Source organism: Gossypium hirsutum, chromosome D13 (genome assembly GCF_007990345.1).
Source record: "Gossypium hirsutum isolate 1008001.06 chromosome D13, Gossypium_hirsutum_v2.1, whole genome shotgun sequence".
Classification (NCBI taxonomy): Eukaryota; Viridiplantae; Streptophyta; class Magnoliopsida; order Malvales; family Malvaceae; genus Gossypium; species Gossypium hirsutum.
In genome coordinates this window covers 10,128,030-10,153,940 of record NC_053449.1, presented here as the reverse complement: position 1 = coordinate 10,153,940, position 25,911 = coordinate 10,128,030, and the positions used below count along the sequence as shown (strand labels likewise).

The window sequence follows — 25,911 nt, the reverse complement described above, 5'->3', positions numbered from 1 at the left end:
AACAAGCTAAAGTTATGTGTAAAAAGGATGTAAGTAATAGTATAATTCATGGCAAATCAAGCACCCGATATCTGGATCCAGTAATTCAGGTCAAGTGGAGGGCATTATACTAAGTGTAGTATATTCGTCTTTATACTTGTATTTCTTAAAACAGATCGGCTTAATAAAATTATTCGTAAATTACATTAATACTCTTTGTACATTATCCTCAATGGTTTTTGCATGTAAAGTAAAATGGAAGCAAATATCAGCTCATTGGTTATCTAATATTTAACTAATACTAAGCGGTATTATGTGATTAGATCGTAATATAGAAAGACGACTTATATTAGTAGATGAACCTAACATATCCTAGGTCTAATCATAAATAAGCAAATTGATTGAAAGCCTAATAGGTCATCTATTAAGTTCAATTGGGGAAAAAAAATGATGACTCCATCGATAGTGTATCAAGAGAAGTTTGATACAATAAGTGATGAAGGAACTTTTTTTGGGCTACTCCAACAACAACAAGACTTATAGGGTCAGTAACAAGCATACTTAAATAATGATGAAGTCCATTAACAGTGTCGTTAAAAATAGATCCACCAATATGACCAATGAAGATGAAAGTGTGACTCAAGCAAATATAGAAGCAATTGCACCTGCTCCTGATGCTAAGGCTATATCACAAGAGCTAATTGCAAAAGAACAAGTTGATGATGATATTTAAGGGAAGGATAATCAAATAGAGGTTGTTTCCCAATCCCAACCATCATCGAAGATAAAAAATAAAATTACTCAATAGATGACGTAACTAATGACTTAAATGATGTGACACAATTTTAAAATTAATGTTATTTTAATAAAATTTAAGTTTAAAAATTAAAATGGAGAAAAAAATAATCTAATTTCAAAATTAATATAAACAAAAAAAATCAAAGATCAAAGTAGGATATTTTAATTTAGGAATTAAATTATACTTGGTTGCTTTATTTGGTTATTTGATTTATGTTATCTCAGCTATAACTACTTTAAGTTTAAATGTTAGAAAAAAAAATCTATTTCATGTTTAAATATTATTACGCGTTAATAAATTTATTAATAATTAATATATCTGTGCATGCAATTGTCATAAATATAGATAATATCAATATAACTATAAAAAATATAAGAAAAAGAGATTATATAAAATTATAATTTTACGTCATTTCTATCTTTATTTAATATGAGAATCATAAATTAAAATTTTTCTCTTGAATTTTAACTTTTTTCTCTTTAAAAAGTTTAAATCTAACTAAAAATATTAAAAATTAAAAAAAATTTAATTTATCATTCTTCTATTACAAAATAAAAATAACATAAAATTATAATTTCATAATTTATCAAAATCTAACCAGAATACCGAACTTTTCCGTAGAAAACAATTTTAATTTAAGGTGGGAAAGGAATTAAGAAAAGTCAAAGAATGTTAGAAGGTTAGAAAGAAACAGTGGGCAGTAGTTAGTGGCAACATTGTAATTTACAGCGCCAATAAAAAATCCTTTACTGTACCGTAGTACGTTGCAACTCGCGGAGCTTCGTTTACCAAAATAAAGCTGCCAACATTAGCCAGTCTATCCACACTTCCTTTCTTCACGCGTGAAGTCAACACGCCATCAAACCTTGTGCAAATAAAAAAATTGGGGCAGTGAAACATGATATACGCATGACATGGTAAGATCGGTAATCCAATGGTCATGCATAATGTATCTGCATGACAGCTCATTTCCATAAATAAAATAAAAATTCTCTTCACCACCGGTGTTTTGACTGCTTGGGGAAGGTGAATGGCCTTTGAGACAGAAGAAGACACGGCGAGAGTAGAATAAAAACAAATAACAAAATCCAGAGTCAGTTCACTGTCCACTGGAGGGAAAGAGAGAGACCTCAACAGGTAACGATTAGGAAAATGGAAATAGCCTTTTGGGTTTTCGATTATTAAATAAATAATGTGTATTCCATGACATCTTTTCCTAAACTTTCTTCTTCCATAGAGATAGATTTGTGTCTGTTACCATCGTTGGTCGGTTAAAGTTTTTCTTTTTACTCTGGTGTTTCTCTACCTTGTATGCTTTTTTGTCTTGTTATGGAGAAAGGAAAATCAGATCCGTACGTTTGTAGTCTCACTTTTTCTTTTTTCTTATGCTATATCTAGCATTGTCTAAGACGATCTTTTGGTTATGGTTTCTCTGAGAAGGATTGGAAGGGAGAGAGAGTTTTTGTTACTGATGAGACTTTAGATATTGTTGACTGTGGTTCTCCGGTGGTGGCTTTTGTTGCGCTTTTGGGAGTTAAGTGAGGCTGATTAGCGGATTTATGTCGACTGAGTTTGATTTGGCTTTGATTGGGGCTCGGTTGCAGCTCTGCTTTTCTTCTTCTACAATTTTCTGTTCTCACTTGTTCATCAAAGCTTCTTTGGCTCTCTGCTTCTACAGGCAGAGACTGAATCTTGTTCTCCCGATTGTTTCAATGCGTTTGAGGCCAAAAAAGTATGTCATCAATCATTTTCTATTTTTTCTTGGTTCTTTGGTTTCGTCAGTGTTCTGATTTGAAAATTTACTGTTTATTTTATTTGCAGGACTTGTTCTGGAGTAGGGTGTTTCGGTGGTTTTCACATAAAACAACGACTTTTCTATCTTCTCTTGTTTCTGAGAGGGGCTTATACTTTATACTGCTTTGATAGTCTCAGATTTTTGTTCTCCCTCTCCTCTTGATTTTGTTCTCGTATTTTAAGGGTAGTTCTGAGGGGGGTTTTAGTTAAGATTTTTATCCAGTTTTGTCGATAAAAATGCCAGAACCTCGAAAAGAAGCCTCTAATAAAAATAAATTATACAAAAAGTCCAAGAAAACCCAACCAATATTGAGTGAAGAAGACACCCAAATGACTAGAAAAGTTCGTGTTATATTTCATGACCCTTATGCCACTGATTCATCTTCTAGTGAAGATGAGTCTGAGAGGACTATTACTAGGAAGGCCCCGAGAGGAAAGCTTGTTGTTCGTGAAGTTGGAGTTCCTATTTTAGGTTTGGTTTCCCACTCAAAACCCTTGGAGTTTGAGGCTTCTTCTCAAGACAGTAACTGTAAAACCCCAACCAGAAGAAAAAGAGTTTTGGATACAACCCTTGACGACAATGCCCTTGTGGTTGAAGCCAAAATACCTGTTGGCGTTCGTCGAAGGAAGTGGGGCAAATGGGCTGCCGAGATCAGGCACCCACTGGAGAAAACCAGGATTTGGTTGGGAACTTACGATACCCTTGAAGATGCCGCTAGGGCATATGATGCTAAAAAGCTCGAATTCGAGGCTTTGGCTGTTGCTGCTGTTGCTGCAGCTACTGCTTCCTCCGATAAAACCTATGACATTTCTTGTTCTGCTTCTACTTCTCACACTAGCAATTCTGTTGCTTCAGTACCTGAAGAGTCTGTGAGCCCTTCATCCCATACTACACCTTCATCAGTGCTCGAATTGGATACTTCTGCGTCTGTTTCATTCTTTAACAGCAACCATGATTCTGGGAATGCGAACAAAGAAGGGTTTGATGCTAACTTTGCCAATTTAGTGATTCCCGATTTATGTTTCCTTGATGATCCACTTTTGTCTGGATCAGTTGGACAAGAGCTGAACTTAGATGAAGAGCCATCCGATTATCTTTTTGTCAATGATTCTCGGGTGATTTTGGAGGATTATTGCAGCATTGAAGACCTGAGCATTTGTGGGATCGAAGGAAATGAACCCAGTGAACTACCTGATTGTGATTTTAGCACTGATGACTTCGATTTTTTGCAAAAAAGTAGCCCCCCTCAACATTTTGTGCCCATAAGTTTTGCGGTTAGGTAATAGTAGTAGTGGTTTAATAATATAAACCTTGTTGTCATGAGTTCTTAGTCAAAGTTGAAGGTACTTGGGGGGCTCTCCAAGATGGGTTATTGGGTAGTTCAATTTTTGTGAGTGAGTCGAAATGATTTGTTTGGTGAGTTGAGAGGAATGAGCGACGAAAAATCCTTTGGGTTTTCTTGTGCTAAAGAGCCATCCAAGGGATTAAGCTATCTGAGAAAAGTGTTTAGATGATTTTTTTAATTTTTGGCTGCTCATCCTCACATGTTAAGACAACTATATTTGTCTATTTGCAGCGAACGAAGTTTTATTTTCTATTATTTCTACCTTGGTAGATATATTTCTTGTGCTTGAGATGAATCACGAATGCGATTGAAGTAAATTAATTTTGACGAAGGACCTTGTCTAATAAGTTGCAGTTGGACTAGTACTTGTATGAAGGCCGGTTCCATTATTTTCATGAACGGGTTGGAATAGTCTAACTTGGGATTGGTTGGCTTGATTGTCAGTCTTTTGCTTTTTATTTTCCGTCAAATTTGGAGAGTGGAAAGTTGCAAGCTTGGATTATTTCTTTAAATCATTTGCATTATAAAATACGAATAAATAAATATTTTAACTAAAACTGTAATAAGATAAAACAATATTAAAATGAAGTTAATTAATTTAACTACAGCAAAGACCGAACGATAGAGGCTACCTTTTAGATTCACTCACCGTATGAGTAGGGTTAGCCTTATCTGGATTGCCTTTCTTATCGTCCCTTCACCTTGTCCTTCCGCGTTCTTCTAATTCTTTCTTGATGGGTCTTTTAGGTTCAACTAAAAAATTATATTATGGCCAGACTACCCGTCCAGATCTAAAGGTTTACTCGAAATTGTGAGAGTTTAAATAAAAATATTAAATATCTGGGTTAAAAAATTAAACCCGTTAAAATATGGGTCTGGCTTAGGTTTGAACTTTTATGGCCAAAGCTTGGCCCGGCTCGACCTATTTTTAAGTTTATAATATTTTATATTATGTTATTTTTATATATTATGTAATTTAGAACACAGTAAAATATTACTCTAATATTAACATTAAAATAATGTTAAGATGACTATATCAAAATTTACAATAAATAAAAAATGTATAAAATTATTAAATATTAAAATAAAATAATATAAATATTTTAAAAAAATTAAAAATAATATGCTTAGGCCCGACTTGAACCGGCCCATGAGCACCTCTAAATGGAGTGGTGTGGTGATTAAAGCTCTTGTCAACACTTGTTTGTCATAGGATTAAATTATATTAACCCCATCCACTATCCCTAATATTGCATAAAAAATATATATTTTTAAAAATATTGATATTTATGAAAAATATTTAAAATTCAAAGTCAACGGTCGACCAACATCAGTCAACTACGATCGATGGTGGATCAAGTTCAAAGGTATTTTCTAATGTTTAAATATATAATTTTATTTTTTATATATTTTTTGAATTTAAATTTAATGTTTTTAATTTTAATAAATATGAATGCTAGTGGCATTATTTAACTGGTTAGATTTGCCACATGGCACATTCTAATTGGTGCAACATGTCAACCGATTTTTTTAACATCGTTACAAAAAAATGGACTAAACTAAGTAATGAAATGATAGTTTAAATACTAATTTGAGATTAAAAAAAAAGGTCTAAGCACCAAAGTAGGAAAATAAGTATATTTCGGGGCCAAATTGAGCATTAAGATATTAAAGTTTAGAATTAAATCACTTCAAAATTTATAAATAATAAATTAATAATTATTATAAAATTGCTATAAAATCTATCACACGCATATGCATGTGGAAACTACACATTAAGAACACATGAGTGTATTTAAAAATAAAATACAATAATGACTAAAATATATTGTTTGAAACTAATTAATTAACAACACATGCAATGCGGGAAATATTAAAATGAAAAAAATAAATTAAATTATGATTAAAGAAAAATTTAAACACATAAATACATCAGGTTAAGAATATTAAATGCATTACAATTATTTATCATGATGTTGTCTTCAATCTTGAGTTGATATCGAGTTAACTTGTGACATCAATTCAATCACTAATATTATCAATACTAGAAATCTCATCACACTCGTAAGAGTGTGGAGTCATTTGCGACACTAAATTAATCAATTATATTATTTATATTTATACAAATATATAAAAATTTAGAATGTAAATATATTTATAAAATTTTTAAATAAAAATAAAAAATTGCTATAGTTCAAATGGTAAATGAAAAATGTTTATATGTATGGTGTCATTGGTTTAAATCTCATTATGGATAATTTTTTATTGATTTATAAAATATGAACAGACAATAACACCCTTGTTAGAGATGTGACCCAAATTCATGATAAAATAAAATACAAGTGGTAAAATACAATCGGCGTTCTATTTTTCACAAATTAGTATCAAAGCTTTTCGAGTTGCTTATCTCGATCACGATAATGGCGTTGCTGAAGTATAAAATTCCGTTGTTGGATCGCAGCACCAGATTCGCATTGTGGCAGATTAAGATGTAAGCAGTTCTTGCGCAGATAGATTTGGAAGATGCCTTGCTAGGGATAAATAAAATGCCTTCGACATTAACGGATGAAGAAGAGAAACGTAAGGATCGAAAGGCTTTGACGCAATTACATCTATATTTATCTAATAAAATTTTGCAGAATGTGATGAAGGAGAAGACCGCCACTACATTATGGAAGAGGCTGGAGCAACTATGTATATTGAAAACTCTAACCAGCAAGTTGCATATGAAACAATGTCTTTATGCTCATCGTTTGGAGGAAGGTGCGTCTATGCATGAACACTTAATAGTGTTTAAAGAAATTCTCTCGAACTTTGAGGCCATGGAGGTTTAGTATGATAAAGAAAATCTAGGTTTGATTCTGTTTTATTTGTTTCCCTCATCTTATTCAACCTTTAGAGGCACGATTTTGTATAGCTGCGAGTCTTTCACAATTGGTGAGGTTTATGATTCTTTGACCTCTTATGATAAGATGAAGCATCTTGTGGTTAAACTCGTCTCTCAAGGAGAGGGTCTCATTGTTCGTAAGAGACAAGATCGAAATGTTGATGATGATCGTGGAAGGACACAAGAACGGAATCCTTGCGGTAAATCTAAGGAAAGATCGAAGTCTTCAAATAGAAGTAAAACTTGTAACTTTTGTAAGAAGAAGAGACACATTAAATTTGAGTGTTTTAAGCTATAGAACAAGATCAAAATGGAGGTTGCGAATCAAAAGAGCGAACAACTAGAAAAATCCGGTGAAGTTGATGTTGTAGAAGACTACAACAATGGTGAACTTCTAGCCATTTCTATTAACAATTCTAAAGTGAGCGAAGAGTGGATCCTTGATTCGAGATACACCTTCCACATGAGTCCCAGTCGGGATTGTTTTACAACTTATGAAATAGTGTCTGAAGGTGTTGTTTTGATGGGAAATAATGCTTTGAGTAAAATCTCAGGTGTTGGAACGATTAAAGTTAATATATTTGACGGGGTTTTCAGAACACTTAGTGACGTGCGACATGTTCCAGAATTGAATAGAAATTTGATTTCATTGAGTACTTTTGATTCAAAAGGGTACAAATACACAACTGAAAGCAGGGTTTTGAAGATTTTCAAAGGTTCCCTCGTCATGATGAAAGGGAAGAGCAAGATTGCCAAGTTATATGTTTCGTAGGGTTTTACGGTTGCTGGTGATGCAGTTGTCCCTTCCCCTTCCTTGTCAGATGATGATATTATTAGACTTTGGCATATGTGCTTAGGGCATATGAGTGAGAATAACATGGAAAAATTGAGCAAAATAGGACTTCTTGATGGGCAAAGAATTTCTGTAAGCACTGTATTTTTGAGAAACAAAAGAGAGTTTGATTTACCAAAGGGATCCATAACACGAAAGGAACATTGCAGTATATTCATTCTGATCTGTGGGGGCTATCTAGAATGCCTTCGAGAGGTGGAGCTAATTATATGTTAACACTTATTGGTGATTTTTTTTAGAAAAGTTTGGGCGTTTTTCTTGAAGTAGAAAAGCGACGTGTTTTTTGCATTTAAGTCTTGGAAAACTATTATTAAAAAATAGACAGAAAAACAAATAGAAGGCCTCCATACAGACAATGGCTTAGAGTTTTGTTTTGATGATTTTAATGAACTATGCAAGTCAGAAGGGATTGTGAGACACTTGCTAGTTCGTCATGCTCTACAGCAAAACGGTGTTTCAGAATGAATGAACAGAACCATCATGAAGAAGGTTCAATGTATGTTGTCGAATGCCAACTTACCAAAGTTGTTTTGGGTCGAAGCAGCCTCTACTGTAGGTTTTTTGATCAATCGGTCTCTATCTGTTGCCATTGAGAAAAAAACTTCATAAGAGGTATGATTTGGTAATTCTGTTGATTATTTTAATTTAAAGATCTTTGGGTGTTTTGTGTATGCTCATGTTGATAATGGAAAATTAGAACCAAGATCCATTAAACATGTTTTCATTGGTTATAAAACTGGTGTAAATGGGTATAAGTTATGGTATCTTGAAAATAGAAAAGTTGTGATTAGCAGAGATGTTGTTTTTTTATGAAACTACTATGCTATCTAACTTATCTCTTAAAGACTCTTCTAATAAAGAACAACTAAAGTAAGTAGAGCAACAGATTAATCCAAAATCCACAATAAAATCAACTCCTGAAGTCAGTACAGAAATTCAGAATAGAGTTGCTTTTTCACCGCAATACTCTATCGCCAAAAACAAAACTAGAAGAGAGATTAAACCTCCAAAGAGGTATGCCTAGGCTGATCTAGTTGCTTATGCTTTAAATATGGCTAAAGATATAGATTCAAACCAAGAGTCATCTACTTATTCTGAGGCGGTTAGTTTTGAAGACTCAAGTTTGCTATGCAAGAGGAGATGGAATCACTCCACAAAAACAGAACATGGGATATTATGAAACTTTCTAAAGGCAAAAAGGTTGTTCATTGTAAATGGGTGTTTAAAAAGAAAAAAGAGACTCCAAGAAATGAAAAACCCATATATAAAACAAGGCTTGTTGGTAAGGGTTATATTCAAATTCCAGAAGTAGACGTCACAGATGTGTTCTCCTCAATTGTGAAGCATAGTTTAATTCGAGCTTTGCTTGGTATTGTGGCCATGCATGATTTGGATCTTGAGTAGTTAGATGAAAAAAACTGTATTTTTGCGTGGAGAACTTGAGGAGGATACTTATATGCAACAACCAGAGGGTTTTACAGCCTTAGAAAAGAGGACTATGTTTGCTTGTTGAAAAAGTCTCTTTACGGTTTGAAACAATAACCAAGACAGTGGTACAAGAGGTTTGATTCCTTTATGGCTTCTCATGATTTCAAAAGAAGTAGCTTTGACAGTAGTGTTTACTTTAAGAAAAACAGTGATGGTTTTTTTGTGTATCCACTCCTCTATGCTGATGACATGTTGATAGTAGTAAAAGATAAAAGAGAGATAAGAAAGGTCAAAGCCAGCTTAGTGAAAAATTTGAGATGAAAGATTTAGGACCAACAAAGAAGATACTTGGTATGAAGATTTTTAGAGATAGAAGAACAAATAAATTGTACCTAATTCAAAATGGGTACATTGAGAAAGTTCTTTGTAGGTTCAATATGCAGAGTGCTAAGCTTGTTAGTACTTCTTTAGCAGCCCATTTCAAACTTTCATTGGTTTTGCCTCTATAATCAGATGATGAGATTGAGTACATGTCACATATTTCATATTCTAGTGCAATAGGATCTCTCATGTATGCTATGGTTTATTCACGTTTAGATTTGTCACATGCAGTCAGGGCAGTTAGTAGATACATGGCGAATTCTAGTAAAGAACATTGAAAAGCAGTTCAATGGATTTTAATATACCTACGAGGTATTGCTGATGTTTGCTTACAGTTTGCAAGAACTAGAAATGGAGTCATTGGGTATGTTGATGCTGATTTTGTTGGAGACCTTGGTAGAAGAAGATCTCTCACAGGTTATGTCCTTACAATCGGAGGTTGTGCAACTAGTTGGAAAGTCACTTTGCAAATTACAGTCGCTTTGTCTACCACTGAATCTGAGTACATGATGATTACTGAGGCTTGTAAAGAAGCCATTTGGTTGAAGCGATTCTTTAGTGAACTCAATGAGGACCTTCAAATTAGTACATTATTTTGTGACAGTCAAAGTGTTATCTTTCTTACAAAATATCAAATGTTTCATGAGAGAAAAAAACACATTGATGTTCGGTATCATTTTGTTCGTGATATTATTACTCTTGGTGATATTGTTGTGAGAAAAATTAGTACTCGTGAAAATCATGTAGATATATGACTAAGTCAATTCCCATAACCAAGTTTGAGCATTGCTTAAACTTGGTTGGTGTTCATTGTTGAAGTTAAACCCTTAAGGGGTTTTATGGAAGAGGTGGAGAACTTGTTCGTTGAGAGTTCGCAATGAAGAACTTGTTTTTTTGAAGAATTTGTGTCAAGGTGGAGATTGTTAGAGATGTGACCCAAATTTATGATAAAATAAAATACAAGTGGTAAAATACAACTGTGCAAGAGAAGTTCGAATAAAAGTATATTTCCTCTGTTTAATGTTGATTTGAATAAGGTGTTTTAACCTTACTGCATTACTTCTATTTTATTTTGATTAGAATATGATTTTACACACCTATAAATAGACATAGTCTACTACTCTTAAAATCATTCGAAATCGACATAGTGAATTATCTTCTCATCTGTTCGTGGTTTTTTCCCGAAAGGGTTTCCACGTAAAAAATTGTATGTTCTTTATTTTTTTACACACCTATAAATAGACATTGTCATTATCGACATTTTATTTTTCACAACCCTCATAATCATATAACTTACTTTACAAGTAAAAATATTTTTTGGTAATTTTCTAACTGATTTGGAACCCGATTAATGGGTGACACTAATTCAATAAAAGGCTTAATAAATAGTATAGATATACAATCAATGGAGACAATAAAGTGTCTATAGCAAAATAAAAATATAAAAATATTTTAATATAAAAATTTGATTAAGTGATAACGTTACAGTTTTATTATATATTTAAACTATGGATATTTCAAATCGGATCTCGGGTCAAGTTATTATATATTTTATTATAATTGTATAACAATTTGCCCCCACCTTGTCGAAGAAAAGTTATAAAGTGACTCTTCTAAGACAAACTTAGATGCATGGAACATGTAATTGGGGGCTTACTACTTAAGTTTTCATATAAAACTTTAATAAGTAGGTTCTGTTGTTCGATGGTGTGATACTGAAGTTAAAAGGAATGGTTTAAAAAAAATAAACCGTGTTGTAAAACATTGCGAACTGTATTTCTTATAAGTAAAAATTTGTCCCTCCCCTTGTCAAATAAATTAGCGAGCTTTAAAAATGATAGTCGCGAGATTAAATCAAATAAATTGTTGGAATATCAAAAATCGTGAACTTAAATCGAGGAAACTTTAAAAATATCAGCTGTGATCGTAGATCAACGAACTGTTAGGAGTTGTGATCTTAAATTAGCGAACTCAAATAAACTTAGGTTGCGATATTAAATCAGCTAAACTGAATAATATCAATTGTGAACATAGGTCAGCGAGTTGTTAGGAGTTGGAATCTTAAATCAACAAACTCAAATAAACTTAGGTTCTGATCTTAAATTAGCTAACCTTAATAATATCAGCTGTGAACGTAGGTCAACGAGCTGTTAGGATTTGCGATATTAAATTAGCTAACTCAAAAAAACTTAGGTTGAAATCTTAAATAAGCTAACCTTAATAATATCAACTGTGAACGAAGGTTAGTGAGCTGTTCGGAGTTACGATATTAAATCAACTAACTCAAATAAACTTAGGTTGCGATCTTAAATCAGCTAACCTTAATAATATCGGCTGTGAACGTAGGTTAGTAATCTGTTCAGAGTTGCGATCTTAAATCAACTAACTAAAATAAACTTAGGTTGCGATCTTAAATTAGCTAACCTTAATAATATCAGCTGTGAACGTAGGTCAGCAAGCTGTTTGGAGTTGCGATATTAAATCAACTAACTCAAATAATCGTTAGCTGCGATATTAAATCAATGAGCTATTTAGAAGCAAACTGAGAATATTTCAGCAACATGCACAAGGACCAACAATGCGCCTATATGTTAAACACTCATATTGAAAAAACCTACCTCTACCTTGTACATCATCCATTTAATACAAGCATTCAAGAAAAATGATAAAATGCTAACAAATAAGTTTATCAATTCCATTATAGCAGTGTAATTACAAGGAATCACTACAATAGATTATAACTCCACCAAAGTAGAACTTTACCTATTATTGTAAATAATTAACTGATCAATTCAACCATTATCATGAAAATGATAAGATAAATTACAACTATTATCATGAAAATGATTCCTCAAAATGCTACCTCCTATAATAATAACGTTAGTTAGTAGTATGAACGCTATATATAAATAAATTTGAAGTAATTATGTTAAATGATTTTATTATTTCATGAACATGCATAAAATTGCATCAATTGAATGTGTATGCATGTGTATCATATGTAATGAAGCACTAAAAATGCTTGAGATGTAGCAACAAGTTTTACTTATAATGTGGATGTTCAATGCATTGTATCATTTTCAATCAGTGCTCTTGTAAAATGTTAGGGGTACAACAATAGAAAATTGGCACAAACAGAGAACCAAATTAATAACATTTTTAATGTAGAAGATACAATAATCAAACATTAATGCTAAGTCGTTTATGCATAAAATTCATTAAAATAAACCTACAACTATGTAACATCCCTAACCCGTATCTGTCGTCATAATAGGGTTACGGAGTATTATAGGATAATAGAATAGTAAATCATTCAAATCATACATTAATACAAACATAATCAAATTGCTTGGACCTTAAGAAACTCAAATACTAACCAAAATACAAAATCAAAATGACATTAATCGGGTAAAAAACACATCAAAACCAACCTAATATGTGCCTAACCAATGTACCCTTATTGGTACCACAGTTATATACAATTTAATCTCAAAATACACATTAATTCAATTCATCAACTCATTCAAGCAATACCAAATCAAAATACCTAACAAAGTTACCACAACCACAACAAATCAAATATATGTAAGCCACACATACTAGCATAACAACTATACCTCATTCTCATACCTTTTGCAAATTGGTTATTTGCACAAAATATCATTTATAACATTTATATAAGCCAAACATTAACCGAAATAGCACAAGAGCCTATACATGTGATATAATCCGAATTTAACGTTTCAAAAACTACTGAGATAAACTGGATAGTGTGACTTGAGTGCCGATTCGATCGTCCAACCTTCTGAAAATCTACAATGACATTAAACAACACAAGTAAGCTTAATGAAGCTTAGTAAGTTCGACGAGATGAACAAAGATCTTACTAAACTAACTATAATAAATCAAATAATAATAAATCATCCATGACAACTCCCTGTCATTCACAACTTCAATCGATAAATACATCCGTATTCAAATCAATACAAAAATATATAACATGTCTTTCAAATTCATTAACTAAATCAAATTACCGAGATTTTTCTATTCAAAGAATGACTTATGGATAAGAGTACATCGTCAACAGAAGCTCATAAGAGTTGGTCCTCTTGAATACGCTAGCAGAAGCTCAAAAGGTGAACAGAAGCTCGTAAGAGCTGATCCACCCAATCACACCAAACAGAAAGTAAAATACGAGAGTTCGCAACAAATGCTGAACCCCGATTTACTTGATAAAATGTCGATATCTCCCTCCAATACCATCTCCACTCCAAACCCCTGTTATACACCGAATCACGAATGGACTCAAATCCAACATTCAATTCAAACTGAATATTTAATTCAATATTATAATTCAAACAATAATTCATTTCCAACAATATATACATAATACCAATCATCAATTTATACAAATGTTAAATTTTAACCGTATAAACTTACCTTAATGAATTGTAGTAATTACAAAAGTTTAAGGACTATTCCACTATTTTTCCTTTTCCACGAGTATCTACGGGATCTTGATCTAAAATGTAAAATTAATTATTTATTAGCATATATTTCATTTCCAACCCATTTTAAAATTAGTACCCTTTTATTTTTTGAATTTACACAATTACCCCAATTTTTTTACAATTTTTACAATTTAATCCCTTAATTAATTAATCTATCAAATTAACTAATTTTCTCAAATTAATAATCTATAAAAATATTCTAGGCCCTCATATAGCCCCTAATAAATCTAAAGTTCACGTTCAAACCCTAATGTTTTGACATTTTCACAATTTAATCCTAAAATCAATATTTAACAAAAATCACTTTACAAAATCATCACACAATCAAATCTCCAAATCTATGTTATTCATAAAAAACATCTAATATTTATAAATATAAACTTCTAAAATTTTTAACAAAATCAGAAACGAAGGTACTGATTAACTAGACCTAATTGTAACAATCTCAAAAATATAAAAATTATTAAAAACAGACAAAGTTTACTTACCAAATCACCAAACCAAAGTTGGTCGAATTTTTTCTTCTCGTTTAGGGTTTCGATGGTGGCTTTTAAAATGAAGAACATGATAATGAGCTTTTATTATGTTTTTTTATATTATACATATTTAATAATATACTATTTTACCCTTATAAATATAAGCAAACTTTAACAATTTAAAAGCCCACTAACGTCCACCAACCCTTGAATGGTCTAATTACCGTTTAAGTCCCTTTTGCTTATTCAATAAACTATTTAATCACTCAAATCAAATAGTGGCTAAATTTTACATCTTTTACGATTTAGTTCTTTTTAATTAATTAACTATCGAAACGTTAAAATTTTTCAACGAAACTTTAATACAACCCTAATGACACTCCGAAAATATTTATAAAAATATTTATGGCTCGGTTTATAGAAACGAGACCCCGAAACCTCACTTTCTAAAACCACTTGACATTAGGGTCTTACCACTTGAACCTAATAAATGTTATAAAACATAAATTACTGAATCAAAAATCTTTTTAAAACCACATTTGACTCGTAAATATTAAATAATAATATGTACGAACTTACTCGCCGAATTTAGTGACCTCGAAACCACTATTTTCGACACCACTGAAAAATCGTTAGAGCTCTTTAGTCAAAAGGAATATGAACTAATGTTCTTGCAGGTTGGTGAACTAAACAATATCAGATAAAATTTTAGTAAATAGCAAGCAAAATAGAATACTAGCATTAGGGAAACACTCATGCAATAATCCAAAAGAACAATTAATTAATATAGCACAAATGAGAAAACTGACTAGATAACATTATACGATACTTAATTAGTAGAAAAACGATTAAACAATTCAAGTCATAGTTTTAACAATGAGAGATACTCATGGAAAAAGATGCATATGTAGGTGGCAAAATAGCAATCAATGTGTGTCGCGCTCAAATAAGACACCCAAAGCATAAGCAAGTCCTATTATGATTTAACCAGATTGATCTAAAACTCATATTGAACAACCTAAAATATGTAAAGTTGCCAACCACCGTAACATTTTTCACTAACTTAAGCAACCAAAGCTATAACAAAACCCCGCTATCCATATGAATAAGAAGTCAATATTCTGAAATGAACACCATATAATCTACTAAAAGAGATGAATCCACGCAGCCACAAAAGAGTATTTGATAGGCTCATCAGAAACAAACATGGTTTTTCTTCTTTTACCTCTTCTCCCTCAATGTAACCAGTTTGTCGTAGGACGTACAATTGACTAGGAATGCAACTTTGTCTGCTATTGGAGCACTAGGATGAAATATGCTTAAAGAACACAAACTCTCCAAATTCAATAACCCCATTGTGTACATCGAATAAATCAAATACTCTATCTGCAAAAAGATTTTGCTTATTGTTGTTTCTAAAAACTGCATGTTGGAATTCCTCCTTTTGAATAAGACCATAATCAATTATGGAGCTGCTTACCCTCTTGAACAGATCATAAAGAGCTTTTACTTCATTCACAGTAACTCTTAAATTATAAGAAATAATGCTTTTTTTTCTTGGATCTTAGACAATTAAATTAAATACCCAAATAATAGAATCAACAAAATATTTGCAGATGCTATATTCAATCAGATATAAAATATAAAGGAAAAACCAACTTACAAGGTGTTTCAGATGCAAGAACGGCTGGATCTTTATACCCAGATTTGTTTTTAACTTTCTGTTTCCAATAAACTTTTTGCATGTTTGATACACTTTTTTTAGCTTGTAATTGATCTTGCAAAGACTGCTCCATGTCTTTTAAAACTTCTAGTGTTTTCTGATTTTCTTCTACTAAACTGTGTTGTTTCATCTCCACTATCTCTTCCATTTTTTCATCCATTTAATCCCTCTAAAGTTTATAGCGGATGACACTCAACATCAGAGAAAATGGTGAATTCTGAAGGTGGCAGGTTGGTTTCACACTCATAACACCAATTGTTGATAGAGTTGTGGTCCAAGAGAGGAGAGGAAGACGATAATAAGTTTTTTTCCTATACCATCCCTCGTTTGAGTGTTTGGGACTATTTAAACCAAAATATTATCGATCGAATCTTGGGTTAGACCCCGGGTCAGGTTATTATATATTTTATTATAATTGTATAACAATATTATATACTACCATGCTCATTTATTCAGAGTTCTACTTATTATCTCCATATTGACTTATCGTATACCCTTTTTTATTCTTGTTTTTACTCCTTGGTTGCTTTGACTTTTTTATACTATGAATGATACACTTAACCCCATACGTTTACTCATTGACTACTTTTGACTTGTTTTTTCTCCTACTACATTGTAATTTATGTTTTGCTTTGTGGATGTATAAAGTGATGTATGACTTTTCACTAAATAATTAACTATCTATTGACTTGCTATTGCAAAACATTTTGCTTTCAAGACCCTAAAATACTAAGATCTTCGAACCTCAATCTTATTAAGATCTCAAACCTAATAACACATAACACTTGGTTTGGGGACTCGGACTATTGATCACTTGACCTAGAAAATCAATCCAAGCCTCAAACCTCATACCCTCAAAAATCAAACCTCAAGACCTTAGGCTTGGCCCTTGGTCCTAGAACCTCACATTAACCTTAAACTCGAGGTTGTGGTCCTCAATATGTTGGAAACTTTTCTCTGAAATTTGATCCCAAATAGAGAATAGGAGATTACTTGATCTTGTGAGTCTTGATCAACCCAAGGAGAAGGAAAGCTTGATGTTGTACCTCAGCTAGTTCACCTATCTCAAGAACCCCCGATAAAAGAAACTTAAACCCAAGACCTTTACTCTTAAGAAAATGTGAATGAATGAAAAAATAATGGAGTCAATAGATCATCTTAACCCTAATCTCCAACCATAATACCTTAAAATTTGAACCTCAGAATCATTAATATATATTTTAAGATATTTTCAATATTTTGATGGTAAAACCAAGGAATTTACTTGTAACACCCCTAAAATTTTTATATTTTAAAAGCAATTATAAATCGAGATAATGTACAATTGATTTCTCGATAAAATAAAATAAGGAAATGAAAGTGATAAAAGAGAAGGTTGAGGAGTATTAAAGAAATTTAAATTGAAAAGTATGTTGTAATATACTAAATTAAAGTAAGAATTAAATCATAAAGATATAAAAAGTTTTGATATTTAAGTATAATTATTTGAAATTTGGAGGAATGAAATATAAAAATGAGAAAAATTGAAGGAAAAAAAGAGAAAATAATCCAAATTTCTTATGTCATGAAATTAGTGTGTAGGGACCAAATTGAATAAGTGAAGAAACATGAAGAACTAAATTGTAATTTTACCAAAAGTGAATAGTGACTTAAAGATGAAGTTTTGAAGAAACATGAAGGATAAAATGGTCATTACTCAAATTAGATAATTATATGGTGTAAAAATTAAGAAAGAAAAGTGTTAAATTATGATTGGTTGAATATTTTATTATTTTATAAGATATTTTATTATTTAATTAATAAATTAAATAAGATATTTGTATGGAAACATGAAGAAAATTCTTCATGCTTCCAACGCCACTTACATATACATGGAAGGGGACTTTCATTTCTTTACAAATTGGTCCCTTACCATGAAATCTCACTTTTTCTCCTAAATTCCTTGAAAAATTCTTTTACCACCCAAAAGGAGAAGTGAAGTAGAGATACAAGAGAGTTATAATATCATATTGAAAGAAAGAAATTGTAAGTGGAAGTGGAGAAAGTTGTGGAAAAATGAAGAGATTAAAGAGACAAGGTAAGTACTTCAAGGATTTTATTTTATTTTATTTTAATCAAGTATAGGTTATGCTAAATAGTTGAACTAATTATAAATAAGCTAATATTATGTAATGAGTTGATTTGATATATTTAAATAATAGTAAAAGGACTAAATTATAATGTGTACAAAAAAATATGATTTAAATAAGGTATTAAGATAAAGAGTTTAAATGATGTGTTAGGTGTTAGTGAATTATTTACAAAGTGATGTTAAAGTGAAATTATGGTAAATATTGAATTTTCATGATGCTAAGGACTAAATTGTAAACTTTGAGAAACTTAAAATTAAAAATGATTGAAGTGAAGTCCATAAAAATCAAATATGTGAAGTAAGAAATTATAATAAATCATTTGATTAAGGTGTTATGTGATAGTGAAATTGAATGAGAAGTGAAGTTAGCAGAACAATTATAATAATTATTGAGTTTTTATAATATTAAGGACTAGATTGCAAAATAATGTAAATATTGTAAACTGTGAAAAGAAAGTGATATGAATTATAATATGGAAAGTGATAATGTAATTAAGTTTACATGTAAGCTTTAAGGGACTAAATCGAATAATAATCAAAAGTATAATGTTATGTACAATCAAATGATCTTGTACAATAATCTAATAGTTTGATAAATGAAATAAGTGTTAAATGTTGATATGAGTGATAATAAGTAAAATTTTCACTAAAATAGTTTTAGACAACAGTAGTAGTTCAATTTTGAAAATTCACCAAAAATTGTAGAGATCGATTTATAGGTTGAATTAAAAATTGAATTAAAATTTATTGAGTCTAGTTTAGCATAAAAGAAACGGTGTAAGTAAATGATTAGTATATTATGAGGTATATGATTTTTTGAGAGACAATGTCAGAATGATTTTGGGTTCCCTTGTTTTGACTTTGAAAAATTATCTCAAATTGTAAAAAAAATGTTTAGGAGATGAAACTTATATGCTTAAAATACTGATGAGTCTATTCATAAGGGAAATAAATTGAAACATTATACGAGTAGTGTACTGAAAGATAATTTTTAGTGAGTCAAAGTTGTCTAGCAACAAAACAAGAGAAAACTAAAACAATTTATTGTATTAATTGACATAAGAAAAAATTCTGAAATTTTTATGGTAAAAAAGTTATTGAGTCTAGATTAAAAAACAATAAGCATATCTTAATTTGGGATGTTGTAGACTAAGATATAAATGATTTAGTGACTGCTATTCAAGTGGACAATTTTGCTAAAATTATGTAAATAGTAAAATTGAAATTAATGTTGCATATAGGCATTCAATACTAAAAGCCATAAATTCTCGTATAATTACATCTACATAAATGATGAGGAAAGGAGAGGAGGAGGAAAAATAACAGAAGAGTTATAATCTTAAGAAATTGTTGCAAATGATGGATTTGCTAATATATAAGAGAAGTTCAAATGTATTTTTGAGGTACTAGGTAGGTGATTGTTATAAAATGAATTAAGAAAGTCTTAAATGATAAATTGGTTGATATATATTAGCAATAGTTATGATATGTAGAAAGAGTAAGTCCTCTAAAGGACTTATTTGTAAAACTTTGATAATTATGTTAATTTTATAAACCTTGTTATCTTTTATCGAATAGCATGTTATATTATATGGACTTGATGTGAAATGAATTTGATCAGTTAAATTTTAATTTATGTATGGGGATTTAAGTGAAAAAAATGTTGAAAAGTGGAAAAAAATTTTGAGATGGAGAGCGCGTCGCGACGACAGGAGAACCACGTGGAACCCCCGACGTTACAATGTCACCCCGAAAATTTTCAGAATTTGCATTTCAGTCCTTGTTCAACCGTAGATTGTGTAGAAAGCTATTATAAATCATATAAGACTTGGAAATAAATATGAAACATATATTGACCCAAATTTGATTATGTAGAGACTCAAAATAAATTGAATTAAATTGTAATCACTCTAACAACGAAGGTAGCATCTTGGTATCTGGACCAGCGATCGGATCACATACAAATCAGACCTAGCGATGGTATCAGGTTCAAAGGTGTTATACTGAGATTCATATTGAGCGATATTATCCATGGTTTGCACTTTGTACAGTATGTTGGTATAATCAAATAGAGAAAAGTAAGACAATGTTGTTTCATCTGCCATTCCAGCCACAAATAAATCTTACTGTTTCCTCACATGCCTTTGGTGAAATGCTTTTATCCTTCTTAGGCCGTCTTCAAGAGCTGAGATTTCACAAGCAAAAGTTATACGAAGCCAATTCTTCATTCCAAAAGCCATCCCTGTATAATTTTGTGGCACTTTTGTCATGAGATTTACACAAGCATAGAACCATGATCATCGAAATCCATCACCTTGAGCCTCAATTCTTTCAATTGTTCTTTACAACAATATTTTGATTTTGCACCAAATAAATGTAATTAGAAACCTACATTTTGTTAAAGAAACTTGAATTTTTCTTTTCTTACCAGCTGGGACAATAATGACGGACTCCTCTTTAGCCAGCTTCATGCAGAAATCCAGGTCATCACTAATGTCTTCCAGTAGTGAAACATTCAGCTTCACCTGCAAAATATGTAGATATCTAGCCATATATACATGTCCTCTATCTTCTGCAGACAAATCGTAAGATTTATGGCCTCACCATTACAAACATTGATCCTTCTGGTTTCTTTGGGCAAGTAAGACAAGGTACCTCCCTAATTCCATCAAAGCATTTATCGGCAGCCTCCTTTAGTGTCACAATCACTTTTGAAAAGAAATCATCCTTTGTATTCTCCAGGATTTGGGGAATCGCTCCCTAATGCATAAAATACAATTATATATAACCAAGAGAGAAAAAACAGGAGAACTAAGAATAAAAAAATAACTCCCTTACATTCAAACCCAAGCTTATGAAATAATTTTCTCCAGTGTTAACATTAAAGCTATATAGTAAGGTGCTGGAGAATGATGCACCATAAACTGACAGTATTTAATGTCTTTTTAGCGTGAAAATTGCGATGCATTGACTTAAATTTGTTCTTGCTCTTTGAAAGTTGATGTATTTTTCGGACTAGAAAAGCATTTTGCATCACGAACCTGAATGAAGGTTGCAGGATCAGTGGAGATATTGAGAAAGCCTGTTATTGACTCCACAATCTGAGAGTGATGGAACAAGAACATTAACACCATTGATTATTATCTTATGATTTCTGTTTAGATACTTGAATAATGAAAGAACTTCAAATTAAACATGTCCTTCTAATTGTCATAAGCCAGAGAGAAGGTCAGAAAAAAAAAATGAAGGCTAACCCCAGACTTTTGAAGGATGCCATTAGGATCACTAGTTACTAGCCAACCAAGTCGCCAACCAGGAACAACCCATCTCTTTGATATAGACCCAAGAGAGAGAACTGGCACAATTGATCCAAATATTCCCATTGGCACAAAGGGAGTGCTTCCAAATGTAAGATGGCCATAAACTTCATCAGCAATAACCAAAATTCCAAGCTTTCTTGCTGTCTCTGCAACCTAATTCAAATAATCTTCAATTTTTATAAAATAATAGTAATAAAAGAAAAAAAAATTCTAACCATTTGGATAATTTACCATTTTCAGATGGTCATAGCTATAGACACTTCCACAAGGATTGCCAGGGTTTATAATAACTATGGCAACGGTGTTGTCATCCGCTAGATCTTCAATGGCATCAACATCAACTTCCCAACCCCTATCAGGAAGGAGATCAAAATGACGGACTTGGAGATGTTCATATGCAGCTCGAGATTCATAGAATGTAAAGCCTGGTCTTGGGAGCAAAATGTTGGCACCAGGGCGGTTAATGGCTGCTAATGCAACTTCAATTGCTTGTAAGCATCCACTTGTAACATAAATATCATCCGCAGATAACTTATATGGAAGGTCACGATTAAGATAATTTGCAATAGCCCTGTTAGAATCTTGGAAGTATTATTATTATTTTTTAAATACATATAAAACAGACCATTCTTGATATTTCTTAGCAAGAACAGGATTTTTTTTTTTTTGGAATGAATATGGAAAATGTAAATATATAGAAACCGGAGTTAAGTGTCAATAAATATTACCTTCTGGCAGAGAGAACTCCAACAGTAGGTGCATAACCATTGTACTTGGCTGAATGGACGGCATCAACTATGGCCTCTTCCGCTGTTGTGGAAGTCCTAAAGCATGCAAATTGAGAGGGATCGCCGTTGCCAAGGGGAATGGTGGGTCTCGGATCATCGGTGCTGAGATTTCCAATTACCAGATCAATAACTCCTCGCACACTGATTGCTGATGCCGAGTTCAGCCTTTTGTTCCCTTCGAAACGCCATTGCTTTGAACTATTTTCCATCTTGCTTGTTACTGCCTCGAGTTGAGTAGTGGTCTGCAGCGCACTATCCAGGCTTTGCAGTTAACAACAAATAAGATAGCCAGATATAAAAGCTACATTACCCCCACTTACCAAAAGAAACGAAAAGAACAGACAACTGATATTGTCGAGCACTATTATTTGGATAAGAACATAGATATTTTTCCTACAAATGGAGGAGGGTAGCGCCTTTTGTTTTTTTTGTAGTCAAATGGAGTGGGGCTGAGCCCTACAAAACTGCAAATCAATCAACATGGCATTACGTAAGAAACATGATTGGGATCGTCTACTAAGAATCTGCAAATTTCCAGCGATAGATGTGTAAATCTTTTTATTTGGAAAATCTTGGGCAGCCGCAACCTTGTTAGCTTCCCTGTAAACATGGTCGAACCCGATTAGCCCCTCTTTGTTACAAAGCTTTCAGATCTCCTCCAAAGGTTGTTGGAATTCAAAGCGATTGTTGTTTTCCTTAAGAATATTAATAGCGGCAGAACAATTGGTTTCCAGATCAACCATGCGACAGCCGGCATTCCATTCAACTGTAAGCCCACCAAATTTTGCTTAAAGTTGATTCATTATTATATTTTAATGTGAATTAAATGGTTAGAAGTTTTATGAATAATTTAAAATGATATAAATACATATCTAATATATTTATTCTATAGCTAAGTTAAAGTATTTGACGTCAGCCACAATAAGATATCGCCACGTGTCGTTATTATCCCAAGAAAACTGTTTTTTTTTCTGTAATTATAGTGAATATATTAATGCTGAAGGAAATTGCCAATGAATGTATATCGACATTTCCCTTATTGGTAATTTACCAATGAGATTTTGGTATGTATTAGATTATCGTTTTAAAATTAAATTAATTATATCGGCAAAATCATAGCAATATTAAAAAATTTCAGTTAAACTTTTCATTATTTACGTACGTAAATTTATCATCATCATCATATCATATATATATATTATGTCTAGTTTTTTAACCAAATAAGGTAAGTTTTAGTTCTAAACCACTGCTCTGCATACCATTTGTCACCTATAATGTGCTGACACTTCAGCAATGGTAGGCAATTTACATCTATCATGAAATTTCATACGTAACAATTTTAAAGGTCTATTAACATATATAATTAATTTTTATCTCAAGTTACAAATGTTAAATTCTCATAAAATTTTAACTATTTCGTTTCATTTTTGTTTTTAAATTAAACATTTTAATTGAATCCTATTTATTTTAATTCATTCAATTAAATATTTACATTAATCCATTGAATTTAAGTCGGTCAATGTATATCAAAATTAATTCACAACAGTTCCATGTAATATCAATATAAAATTATATTTAATCCTATTTTATTTGCAAATTGAAAGGGGTTACCATAATTCCCCCAAAAATATAACATTTGTCTTAATAGTCCCAACCAAAAATAAAAATATATACTATTATAAATATATATACTAAGCCTAATCATAGTCTGTAATTCTAGGTTTCATTTCCACATTAATTCACCAGACGGTATATTTTGTGTTCAATTCTACATACTTATAAATCTCAATTCCAGATAAAAGAAATATTTTAATTCTACACATTTTCTTATTACTATTTATATATAGTTGAAGAAAAGGTATTTTTGTATTGCCCCCACTGAAGCCTAGTGCGTTGGAATTTTTAGGCTAAAAAGTTTTTGTTGTTTCGATAATTCTCACCGCACTGGAGCATCTCTTTCTTAGGGTGAGTTTGGATGGGCGATTACGGACGGTGCGGTGCATTTAGCTTACTTTTTGTCTCACACTACAGTATCGCTACAGTATCTAATCTCACCGCCACTGCTGTTTTTACACTAATTGCAGGTAAACGCACCGCCCATCTAAACTCACCCTTAACTGATGTTTGGGGTTTTAGTTGCATAAACTAAACCTCTCATTATGGGTAAATTTACATTTTACCCCTCCATATTATTATTTTATTTTAATATAATACTGATTTTAATTAATATTTTTAATATAAATATAACATAAGTATTCTTTTATAATAGAAATATAATTTTTAATTATAATTTAACACAAAATATATTATTATTTAATTTAAATATAATTTTAAATAATTTATTATATATTTCAATTTGATGTTCTTAATAGTTATTTTCTATTTTCACCTCATTGCTACAGTTGCGTTTGAATCGCACCACCGATTTTAATATCACTACTATAGTATCTAATCTCATCGCTATTACTATTTTTAATCTTACTGGAAACAAGCTCTTCAACCATCCAAAGGGAGCCTTGCAATTTATTTTACCAACACATGTACTTTTTCAATTTTAACTATTTGATATGGTACAACTTATTTTTTAATCCGATTTCAAGAACCAGTAATTTTTAAGATCAACATCCACAAAAATATTGAAAATATTCCATTTAAATATTATTACATAGGTTAGAAATTATTATTTTTTCTTCTTAAATAATTTTATTAAATTTATGCATATTTAAAAATTTTAAAAATAATTATTAATTATAAGTACAATGATTTACCACTACATTTTTTTACATTCAAGTAACATAATTTCAATCATATTAAATTTTAACTTCTCAATTTCGGAATAATTATTACATTATTTAATTAAGTATTTTTAAAATTTATGAATATTAATTATTAAATTAAATTTACTATTTCACAATTTATGATTATTATAAATAAATTTTATAAAATTTAAATAACTACACTAAATACTAATTCTTACCCAAGGATAAATTTTTTTTTAAATTTGAAATCCTTTTAACATTCTTAAATTTCTATATCATTCAACATTGTAGGGTGTGCCTCGCATTTATTGGACACGTTGTAGGCATCTTAGACGAGAATCGACAAGCAATCGAAGAAAGGCCAAAATAAGCCCGACATCAGGACGAGGAGGTTCCAAATGTTGGGACGATGCGACGGTTTTTGGCAATGGACGTGGCGAAAATGTCATGACGAGGAAAACCGACACGTCACAACAATTCCTGATGTTATGCAGCCATGTTTTGTACAACTCAAAACGACTTCTTCTCCCAATTAAACTTTGATTACTTTAAGGTTATTTTAGCCATTTTAGCCTTTAGTATTTAGCCTATTTAAAGGGTCTTTGTAAACCTGATTTAGACACACCAATCAACAATGACTTTTCTTTGAGGGCGACAAGATGTAGTCGCATATAGAGTTTTGGTGAGAGTTTGAGAGAATATTGTAAAACCCCTTTAGTGAGAGCTTTGGGTGTGA

At 31.5% G+C, this 25,911-nt stretch overlaps 2 protein-coding genes across 7 annotated transcripts; one reads left to right on the top strand and one right to left on the bottom strand.

Annotated features, from left to right (window-relative positions):
• Positions 1-1,688: 1,688 nt before the first annotated feature.
• Positions 1,689-4,249, top strand: LOC107920596 (ethylene-responsive transcription factor ERF119). Of its 3 annotated transcripts, none has more exons than XM_016850384.2 (3): positions 1,689-1,915; positions 2,219-2,510; positions 2,600-4,249. In XM_016850384.2, the coding sequence occupies exon 3, from the start codon at positions 2,810-2,812 to the stop codon at positions 3,854-3,856; it is 1,047 nt and encodes a 348-aa protein (XP_016705873.1). In that variant the 5' UTR covers positions 1,689-1,915; positions 2,219-2,510; positions 2,600-2,809; the 3' UTR covers positions 3,857-4,249. The 3 variants fall into 3 exon arrangements, with proteins under 3 accessions (XP_016705873.1, XP_016705872.1, XP_040966165.1); XM_016850383.2 differs by having other exon boundaries at positions 1,717-1,915; positions 2,177-2,510; XM_041110231.1 differs by having other exon boundaries at positions 1,726-2,510.
• Positions 4,250-20,180: 15,931 nt separating this feature from the next.
• Positions 20,181-23,209, bottom strand: LOC107918502 (probable aminotransferase TAT2). Of its 4 annotated transcripts, none has more exons than XM_016848072.2 (8): positions 22,737-23,205; positions 22,357-22,668; positions 21,860-22,199; positions 21,563-21,781; positions 21,350-21,409; positions 20,913-21,068; positions 20,737-20,833; positions 20,181-20,550 (listed from the first exon to the last, which is right to left on the bottom strand). In XM_016848072.2, exons 2-8 carry the CDS (start codon positions 22,623-22,625, stop codon positions 20,432-20,434), a joined length of 1,260 nt encoding a protein of 419 aa, XP_016703561.1. In that variant the 5' UTR covers positions 22,626-22,668; positions 22,737-23,205; the 3' UTR covers positions 20,181-20,431. The 4 variants fall into 4 exon arrangements, with proteins under 4 accessions (XP_016703561.1, XP_016703562.1, XP_016703564.1 ...); XM_016848073.2 differs by having other exon boundaries at positions 22,357-22,658; XM_016848075.2 differs by having other exon boundaries at positions 20,181-20,493; positions 22,357-23,209.
• Positions 23,210-25,911: the final 2,702 nt, after the last annotated feature.

What these genes read in the sequence shown, in the direction of transcription:
- LOC107918502 (XM_016848071.2), bottom strand. Translation starts at nt 22,625, where the DNA reads ATGGAAAATAGTTCAAAGCAATGGCGTTTCGAAGGGAACAAAAGGCTG. An exon ending in GGAGTTCTCTCTGCCAGAAG is followed by an intron (nt 22,200 to 22,356) that starts GTAATATTTATT and finishes AGATTCTAACAG; the next exon opens with GGCTATTGCAAATTATCTTA. An exon ending in GCTATGACCATCTGAAAATG is followed by an intron (nt 21,782 to 21,859) that starts GTAAATTATCCA and finishes TATTTGAATTAG; the next exon opens with GTTGCAGAGACAGCAAGAAA.
- LOC107920596 (XM_016850384.2), top strand. Translation starts at nt 2,810, where the DNA reads ATGCCAGAACCTCGAAAAGAAGCCTCTAATAAAAATAAATTATACAAA.